The sequence below is a fragment of the Salvelinus sp. IW2-2015 genome, linkage group LG20 (assembly GCF_002910315.2).
Source record: "Salvelinus sp. IW2-2015 linkage group LG20, ASM291031v2, whole genome shotgun sequence".
Classification (NCBI taxonomy): Eukaryota; Metazoa; Chordata; class Actinopteri; order Salmoniformes; family Salmonidae; genus Salvelinus; species Salvelinus sp. IW2-2015.
This window is the reverse complement of record NC_036860.1, coordinates 37237188-37247457: the sequence shown is the minus strand read 5'-3', so window position 1 is coordinate 37247457 and position 10270 is coordinate 37237188. Positions and strand designations below refer to the sequence as shown.

Sequence of the window (10270 nt, the reverse complement as noted above, 5' to 3'; positions counted from 1 at the left end):
CATAATACGAATTGTTATTCATAACACATACTAAAGGAGTGTCTCGGATTTACGTACAGAATAATACTAAATGCTCTGAGACCAGGTTGCCTGGTTGGGTTGCTTCCACAGACCCTCTGTGATTTCCTCAATAGTCATACACTTCCTAATGACAGCTCTGGCCATACACAACAACCTGGATCTCAGCTATTTGAAGTCCTCCTCCCCCTCTCTCCCGCTCGATTTAGAGCTTGTTTATGGAAAAGTGATTATTTCTGTATTTCAATAATGACAGCTCTGGCCATACACAACAACCTGGATCTCAGCTATTTGAAGTCCTCCTCCCCCTCTCTCCCGCTCTTTCTTTCTCTCTCAACCCCCGTCCCTCTTTACACACAAATAGCCTACTCTCTCCCTCACGCAGACTTTCTCTCGCCCATTCTCTCTCTCTCTTCATACTTGGCCGAGCTCAAAAGAAGGGGACATAACAGAATGAAAGGAGATGGATTTTTCAACGAGATGTGAGGGGAAAGGTGAAATTAGCAACTCTTAGCCTACGTTGCCCCTATGTGAAACGACAACCTTAATTGTTCAACAGAATGAATGAATAAGAGCGGCGTCTATCAACAAGGTAGGTTATGTAAACTGGCTTCTTTTTCCCCCGGACGTTAGACTGGTTTTGTGGTGACTGAGAAATTACGGATAATATAAGTGGGGGAGTGGGTGATGTTACATAACACATTGCACCGTTTTCCCTTTTTATCTTTTGTAAATTGTACAAGTGAACAAGAGTATCCAGTTATCCTTGCAATGAAAAAGCAACAAGCTTTGAGTGTGAAGTCTCGTTTATAACATGCACTTGCCGCATGTGAATAAGGAACAGTGGAACCTTATACAGAGGGTTTCCACATGCTCTCTTATCTATCCTTGCATTCTCATTTGTCAGACATTATTAACAGTAATTGAATAACGTGTGTGCTTTATCAGAAAAATCAGTCAAAAGAGTATTTCCATAGATCTGTGTTGGCTACTTAGCCTATAGGCCTATGTTCCACAGAATATTCATGAAGCACTTTATTTTCCTTGGGGTCTGTGGGTTAATTGTGTTTTCAGCCTTTCTAATAATATTAGTATACCATAAAACAGTTAGTATACCATAAAACAGCAATAACTGTCAGTTATTGCATTTTCCATTAAATTGCGTCTTGTTCTTTCAAACACAGGCCTGCCATTTTTTAAATGTTCTAGAATATAATCTTATTCTAGAATCACCTTCTGTCTAGAGAATAATTTGTCATTAAATTAGTGATCACGACAATTAAGCATTTTTGTCGTCAAAGCAAATGCTGAAGGGGCCGGCTTGGTGAAGCGTTGTTGCTAATGAAGCGATACCTATTATTTTCTGGATAAGAGCTCCCTCCATCTCCATGGCGACGTGGAGATCTTACATTCAAAACCATGGAGTGTGCGCGCAGCTTTCTCGCTTGAAGGGGGATCGGTTCGATGGCAGGACAAAGCGAAAGGTAGAGCCCTCTACCTTGCGGAAGAAAACAAAACGATATGATCTGTTTTGGGGACGAAAAGGGGAACAATTCTGATACACAAGTCATCTTCATAGGCAAGAAACCGGGTGAGTGAACTGAGTAAGGTTAGACTATTGTTTAAGAACAATGCCTGTTGCTTGCTATAGGCTACACTATCCTGAGAAATGTCCGTTTTTTAGGCTATAGGTCTAGCCTCCAGACTGTTGCCTTTATGCAGCAGCGCAGCCCAGTGGGCATACGAAGTGATAAAGACGTATGTTACTGGTTGAAATATGGTCGGGGAGGTCTTATAACCAGATCACAACCAAATGGTTTTTTGACGTCATGAAAAATACATATTATTTTGGGTGATATCTGTTTTTTGGTTGAAATCTGATTGAACTACTGACCAGTTATCTAAATTCTACTCAATTAAAAGACACCAATCTATATAAACATGTGCATAGTGTTTGTAAGCCATGCACCCAATGCAAATAAGACATTAGAACCATTACAATTATTACAGTTGGAGTAATGTTCTTTTTCAGAAGTGGTTGCATGATTCAGCTTAGCACACTTGGTAAACAACAGCTGGCAGAGGGCACCAAAGCAGGTTAGGGTCTCGTGGCATACGTCGTGGCCCTATTCCGTTTTGAGACTCTGCATGGACTCGGACTCGGTGGGCTTCATGCAGGCCAAGCTTTTCCATGGTCTGGCAGAATGATATTACTCTGGGCTCCGGTTAATGGTACTCTGGCCGAGTCCACTTCACCTTATCCGGCCCAATTCACTTTTTCAGGAGTAGGGTCATTTGAAGTTTTTATTCAGCAGGTGATGAAATACCAATTAAAATAAAAAAATAAAAAAAAATTGTGATATTTCACCTCCAGGTCAACGAATTTGATAGGTCATTAAAAGCTAACATTAGTGACAGTCTCTGCGGTCTTATAGCTATCAGAAATTATCCCTAAATTATAGAATCTCCGATGCTGTAAATGCTTTTGCTTTTACTACAGGCTATGGCAGTGTTTTTCATAGTTGCGGGCCACCCAATTGAAAAGTGCACATTCACTTCCATAACATTTGTTCTTGGCTACCAGCATGGAAGATAAATATGCACAATAACACAAAAATGCACTGCAGTTAAAATGCGGTGAAACTGCAGTACATTGAAATAATGGTTGTTTTATGAATGATATCTGGTAGCTTGCTGTGTGTGTTGGCTTCTAATGATAATCTTTTGTTGATGTTAATTGCAATGTTTATTGTAGTGCACATTTTCTTCTGTTCCACTGAGTGCAATTTGCTGTTCTAGTATGACTAACTACATTTGCTTTCAGAATTTAACAAATAACACATAGGCCTATGTCTTTTATTGCAATATCCTACTACAATCCACCAGGATTTACAAAACCCTATTGTTATTCCATTTATTTCCATCAATAATTACAAAAGCATTATTGCACCTGAATTTGACCATGAGAATATGACAATTGTATTTTCCCATAAAGCTTTTAAGCAATTACCATAATGCATGCAGTAATTTTATTTTAATTTCAGTAACTAAGTAAGGACGTAGGCATATCAGTTCCAGCAAAAACTTTGATTGGAATTTGTGCCTCGCGCAGCAATAGATCTGTGAGCGCAGGCAGCCTGCTTGCTCGAGCATATTTCTCGAGCGTCAACATTCCATACAGCATGTTGGGACAAAGTGCCCGGTAGGCTACACAACAACATCACTGGGAAACAACATCAGTTTCTCGAAATGTACACAAACATTTTTTAAAGATTAGACTGCTAAGTGGTAGTCCCTGTTCTCCTGCATTCTTGTTTTATTTTAAAGCGGCGGTTTGTTGGGGAGAAGAACATCAAGAAAAGTGTTGCTAGCTAGCTGGCTAGTTTTAGCTAGCTAATGTTAGCTCTCTGGCTAATCCTCCATGGACATGGTAAGTTTAAATTGTTACCTGTTGTAGCTAGCTAGCTAACATTTTGACATTTTGATATCTGTTTAGTTAAAGTGGAATTGTCAGCTTTTTAACTACTTTGCAGATATGAAACAAACAGACAATCATAATATCATCCCAAAATTGAAAAATTCCAGTTTATGCTACAAAACCAACATTATAAAAGGTTTTAAAAATAGGTTATATTTGCCTTAACATTTCATGATGTACACTAAGGCATTGTTGGCAGAATAGATGGATGCAGTTCAATGCATGATTAATATAATTCACCAATGCATTTCTTGGTACTCCAAAAAATATTGCTATCAAACTAGCAAGGGCAATGGTCACAAGTCAGTCATAATGTGGCTAATAGGCTAGCATATCTATTTATGTAGCAAGATAAATGTTAGTTAGATAGCTAGCTTGCTAGCTGCTAGGAGGATGTCATGTCATGTCATTGGAGGAGTGAGTGACTTTTACCCCTCATATAATTTTTTCGGTGGCTATACTTTCCACAGCTAGAGATGCAGGTGTCATTTGGTTAGCTAGCAATAACTTGAACGACTGTTATCCAGTTAGCACATCGCTTGCGTTCGCAAATTTACTCTGGCTATCTACTCCGATTTCAGAGCACTCTCGCTGAGTGTGACAGAGCGCAGAATAACTGATGAATTTACGAAGCACAACACCCACTGAATATGACCGACCAGTGTCAGTAAACATAGGAAAAGAAAGTAATAGTTAGTCATGAACGCTCTAGATAACATGTAAACAGCCTGACCAGCTCTGCTAGGGCGAGTAAAATGGTCAGTAATGGGTTCTCTCATTTGTGTCTGGAAGTAGCTAGCTAGCAAGCTAGCCAACTTTAGCCAGTTAGCTTTGGGCACTTGGTTGGGACAAGCATGTATTGTTAGCAGGCAAGCTGAAGAAGGAAGAGTAGGCTACAATTCCCCACTGTTTATCAGTGCAATTTTGACTGTCAATTAAATGAAAAAGTTTGAGAGGGTTTATCTAATGTTCCTTCGTTACATTTTAGCTCATCTTTCTCTGGCTAGCATTAGTTGTTCATCTTTTTGTTGATGTGCATAACTGAGGGAGAGAAAGCCTAACTTTTCATGGTTGTTTGATCAATAGGACTGTTAAGTTACCAAATGTAAGAGGACTCCCAAGTGGTATTGACATATTTGCAGAAATTTATTTTGTGACTTTTTGAGACGCGAATGCGTTTGAATGATCTTAAGTCTTGCTGTTGTAACTGCCTGTAAACAAACAGTCCAATTCAAAGTGAATGATGGCAGGCCTGTGTGGAAAATACAGGTCTACTGTAGCTCTGATTGGCTATGGCGCACCGGTTTGCGTAGACTCTGGTCCTGGATGAGACAGATGTTTTTATTAGGTTTTACTGCAGTTAATTGTCCAATTGCTTTCCCACTCTATATTGCTATAGAATTTTCACAAAAGCCTTAGTATATACGTAATTCACAAACATTCTAAGAATGTATGAAAATGACAATATCTAAGTGCTTGCTTGTCAGAATACATTTGTTTAAGTGTCATATTCTTCCTCGGGGTGTATATGAACAGATTTTAAGATTTTATGTTGCTAAAATGCTGTCAGTTCCACTTTAATGACAGTATATTTTTGTGTCTGTGTGTATTCTCTCTCTCTCTCTCTGTGTGTGTGTGTGTATAGAAAACATTGTCATGTCAATGTTGTCATGCTAGCTATGTGTGTGTGTGTGTGTGTGTGTGTGTGTGTGTGTGTGTGTGTGTGTGTGTGTGTGTGTGTGTGTGTGTGTGTGTGTGTGTGTGTGTGTGTGTGTGTGTGTGTGTGTGTGTGTGTGTGTGTTCTGTGCATAGTTTCCATTAGCCGGCTTTTGGCAGATAAAAAAAAATAGAAAAGCAGATAAACAAAATTGGTACTGACCAATTGTCTGGGAGAAGAAAAAATCCCATTGTGAAATAATTATTTTTAGCCTATTCATTGATGTAAATACCAGTCGATGTAAATACATTTGACCAGTCATGCTTATCGGTCTATAGGTTAATAGCATACAGATACAGAGCCTTAGAGCGGAAAATCTGTCAGACAGCGCGACAGCTACAGTATCTCAAACCACTTTGTAATGAGCTGGAGGCAGTATGCATTTTGAAAACATATACTTAATGGTTGGAAACCTGGACGTTTTATTACATATTATGAGGCATATCTTACCTTGCTTTAAAGTAACCCAGCCAAAATCAGACAATATCCGTGTAGGCAATTATTTTATATCAACTTTCTTTCATTGTCCAGTAGCCAAATGCACAATCCTAGCACCCCATGTTAGTTGTTGTATATCAGATCTCCCCTCTTTCTAAATTTAGAAATTATATTTTAATCTCTGTCACATGAAACCACTGGCTTTTGACAACTGTGTTTTCCCGCTAACATTCCCGCGTAGCCTACTGCCTTGTGCGCAGTTTTGCTCTTATAATGTGAAGAAATAATAGATTATCAACATTTTAAGCTAAACGTTTTGATTTGTTGCATCAGACTCATTACTTTTTAATGTTTTAATGTAGCCTAGGCCCACTGGTTGTATGCATTTTGGACCTATCTTCCCACAACTGTCCCAAAGTCTGTTTAGAATAGGCTATTTCTTTCTCGACAAGTTGCCCAATAGAATAGGTCAACTTTTCTACTATGGATGAGAGCACACACGCGTCACTGTTTGATTGCTGTGATAGAACCAAAGGACACAGCAGCCACCTACCTGGGATAAATAGAAATACAAATAGTTTTGGACTGACAGTAGATTGACATAGGCTAGGGATTTTGCTGTTCGTTACTTGTCTTGCATCAGAATTCGGTAAGAAGGACCGCACATCATTGCATCCTCAACTTGCAGGTTCTGTTAAGATGAATTACCATAATCTAAATGTGATTTCTGTCATTCTGAGCACCTTGGGTGGATGCCCTAATCAGGTTACACACCCAATGCATATAGGTCCGGTAAATTTCTCAAAAGTTAAAATGCTGCCGGTCAAATGTCCGGCGCCACATTTTCGTATGGGAAACCCTGGTTCTGTTTGATTGAGAGAGGGGGAGAGAGATGATGATGATGATCACAAAAACTTATTGAAAAGATTTTCATCTTGTCAACATTGTGTCATGCCAGCTATGTGTGTGTGAGAGTGTCTGAGAGAGAGATGGTTGATGAATACACATATAGGAAACATTGATTGTGTGTGTGTGTGTGTGTGTGTGTGTGAGAGAGAGAGAGAGAGAGAGAGAGAGAGACATTTTAAGATAGCCTAATTGTTGAAACGTGTACCCCCCATATGGATGTGAAGTTTTTCTTGATTCATTAGGGATACTTGTATTTGACAATACAATACATTTTGCCTATCCCGGCTCCCCCTCAACACTCATTCTAACGTTACAACTCTCAACTGCCTTTTTCAATTCTTGGTTTTCTTTTTTGCAGGAATCTTCTAGCTTGGGTGGCAGGATAGAGGAGGGAACAAAAGGAAGGAGTACAGAAGTTATCCTAACTAAGAAATGTACGTAAATAACCTAGGTTTTGCTGTCTATCTCTCTATCTCTCTCCATATGTCTGCCTGACGGACAGATTGCTGAGGGGCAACGTAGTCAATGTACTTTCTATGCTAAGTCTAACTTAGTGAAGACCTTTGGTAATGGTTAATCATGATTTGTCTCTGTCTTTACAGTTCCTGAAAAATTTCAATGACCTGATGCATGTCCTCTACAGCAGTGCTTGGCCACCCACTCAGTGGAAAGGAGAGAGCAGCAACACCACTCCTTAAATCAATAGTCAAGTTTTGTGTTTTTTTTCTTCTGTTTGATACTCTGATCTTCAATGTGTATTGATTCCTACTAGCCAGCTTTGTAAGAGCTAGGTTTGTACTAGCTATGCTAATGATCATTACAGTTTTTTCTCTGCATCAGGAGAGAAACTGGATTCCCCAGGAGAAAAAAAGATGCCATCTAGAACCTAAAAGGGTTAATCAAAAAAAGTTCCATCTAGAACCTAAAGGGGTTCTCAGCTGTCACCATGAAGAAAAGGATGGAGGTTTTTACATATTTTTACTGACCAGAATATTAAGTATTTTTCTGGCCATGATACAACCAGTTGGTCATAATTGTGACCCCTATCTGACCAGCTGGTCATAGTTTTGACCACTATATTATGTGCTATATTATGTACTGGTCATAGTTAAGACCTCATCGTAACCTGGTAATGACCACCTGACTACAGCTTATTACCTACTGTAAAAAGTATTGTAGAGGAACAAGTTGAATATTGAAAACATTTCATTATATTTATATTTGTTTACATAGGCACCAATTAAAGTTTAAATCTGCAACATATTCTTACATTTAAAATAGATCAAGCAATGGCAAAAACAAATCATAACTCACCCACAGACATTACATGCATAGAAAGACTGGGAAATTGAGGATATAATGGCCCATTGTATTATTTTTATTAATGATTAATAAGAGTGGTGTGATGGGGTAGATCCTCATCAGTTCCACCGTCCGCAACCACAGGGCTCTCCAGACAATGGTGTGGTCAGCCCAATGCATGCCTGCCCTCCAGGACATCTATAGCATCCGATGTCACAGAATGGCCAAGAAGATTATCAAGGACCTCAGCTACCCGAGCCACGGCCTGTTTACCCCACTACCATCTAGAAGGCGGGAAATGTAATTAGCGACAAAACACCATTCTCAAAAGCGCACCACATATGCGAGCGGTTTCATGTGACAGATATGAAGAGAATGGGGAGATCTAAAGATGCATCAACTGGGTTACTGATTTGACTAGGATTATGCCTTTGGCTGCTGGACAATAAAATAACATTGATTTGAAAACCAATAGACAATGCTGGTTTCATTGGCATATAAAGTGTTTATAAAATAATAATTCCCTCAACATTTCTATGATCGTATTTTGGCTAGGCTGGGCTACTTTAAAACAAGGTATGATATGCTTCATAAAATGACATGAAACATCCAGGTTTTAAACAATTAAGATTATGGTTAAATAGTTTCAAAATGCTAACCGCCTCCGCTTAGATTCAAGGTAAATTGAAATGTTATTTGTCACATGCTTCGTAAACAACAGGTGTGGACTAACAGTGAAATGCTTACTTACGGACCCTTCCCAACAATGCAGAGAGAAAGAAAATAGATAAATTATAGAAAAGTTAAACACCTAATAATAAAAGTAATAATAGATACACTATGAATATAGATAACTTGGCTATAGACAATGGGTACCAGTACCGTGTCGATGTGCAAGGGTACGAGGTACTGTAGATATGTACATATAACTAGGAATAAAGTCACAGATAGTAAACAGCAGCAGCACCGTATGTGATGAGTCAAAAAAAGAATGCAAAAAGGGTCAATGCAGATAGTCCGGATATCTATTTGGTTAACTATTTAACTAACTATTTAGCAGTCTTATGTCTTTGGGGTAGAAGCTGTTCAGGGTCCTGTTGGTTCCAGACTTCTGTACTGCTTGTCTATGTCTTGGGTGGCTGGATTCTTTGAACATTTTTGACACCGCCTGCTATAGAGGTCCTGGATGGAAGGGAGCTCGGCCCCAGTGATGTGTCGGGCCGTCCGTACTACCCTCTGTAGCGTCTTTCGGTTGGATGCCAAGCAGTTGCCATACCAAGCGGTGATGCAGTCAAGATGCGCTCAATGGTGCAGCTGTATAACTTTTTGAGGATCTGAGGCCCATTCCAAATCTTTTCAGCCTCTTGAGGGAGAAGAGGCGTTGTCGTGCCCTCTTCACGCCTGTGCTGCTGTGTTTGGAATATTATACTGTAAATCCTTAGTGATGTGGACACTGATGAATGTGAAGCTCTCGACCCACTCAACTACAGCCCCGTCGATGTTGCTTTTCTCGAAGCGAGCATAGAAGGCATTTAGCTTGTCTGGAAGGCTTGTGTCATTGGGCAGCTCACAGCTGGGTTTCCCGTTGTAATCCATGATAGTTTGCAAGTCCTGCCACATCCGAGGAGCGTCAGGGCCGGTGTAGTAGGATTCAATCTTAGTCCTGTATTGATGCTTTGGCTGTTTGGTGGTTCGCCGGAGGGCGTAGCAGGATTTCTTATAAGCGTCCGGGTTAGTGTCCTGATCTAGGGTGTAATCATTAGTCAATCTACTGTGTAAGTCTATGGAAGGGGGTGAGAACCACGAGCCTCCTAGGTTTTGTATTAAAGTAAATTTACCTAGAGGAGAACGGAAACTAGCTGTCCTCTTGCACGTATTAATGAGGCCGGTGACCGACGTGGTAATTTCCTCAATGCCATCGGGCGAGTCCCGGAACATATTCCAGTCTGTGCAAGCAAAACAGTCGTGTAGCTTAGCATCTGCTTCATCGGACCACTTCCACATTGAGCTCATCACTGGTACTTCCTGTTTGAGTATTTGCTTGTAAGCAGGAATAAGAAGGATAGAGTTATGGTCTGATTTGCCAAACGGAGGGCGAGGGAGAGCTTTGTATGCGTCCCTGTGTGTGGAATAAATGTGTTCAATCGTTTTTTCATCTCTAGTTGCAGAAGTGACTTGCTGGTAAAAATGAGGTAAGTAAGTTTTCAGTTTCCTGCATTAACCCTTTGATGTGTACTAACACACTTGTGTGATCATTCTAGAGTCGTCCAACGTGATTAGAACACTTCATTAGAACTTCAATATACGATTGATGCCACACTTATTTTTTACAGAAACATTTTGCAAAACAGTCTTTGTAACGTTATATCCTCAATGTGAGCTGTTTATTTTTGGATGCAATATTCAGA

General features: G+C 39.9%; 1 protein-coding gene across 5 annotated transcripts in view; it reads left to right on the top strand.

Annotated features, from left to right (window-relative positions):
- Positions 1–354: 354 nt before the first annotated feature.
- The window catches only part of kcnj6 (potassium inwardly rectifying channel subfamily J member 6), a 111460-nt gene continuing 101544 nt past the window's right edge, over positions 355–10270 (top strand). Inside the window, exons 1-4 of one of the 5 annotated variants that reach the window (XR_002879536.3) lie at positions 393–610; positions 3346–3448; positions 6919–6994; positions 7163–8334. Coding sequence is in view for 1 of the 5 variants with exons in the window: in XM_024012272.1 (XP_023868040.1) it covers positions 583–610 (28 nt within the window). In the remaining 4 variants the exon portion in view is untranslated. Of the gene's footprint in view, positions 611–1449; positions 1610–3130; positions 3221–3345; positions 3449–6918; positions 6995–7162; positions 8335–10270 lie in introns of those variants that run through there. The other 4 variants (XR_002879535.2, XR_011481728.1, XR_002879537.2 and 1 more) reach the window with 4 other exon arrangements.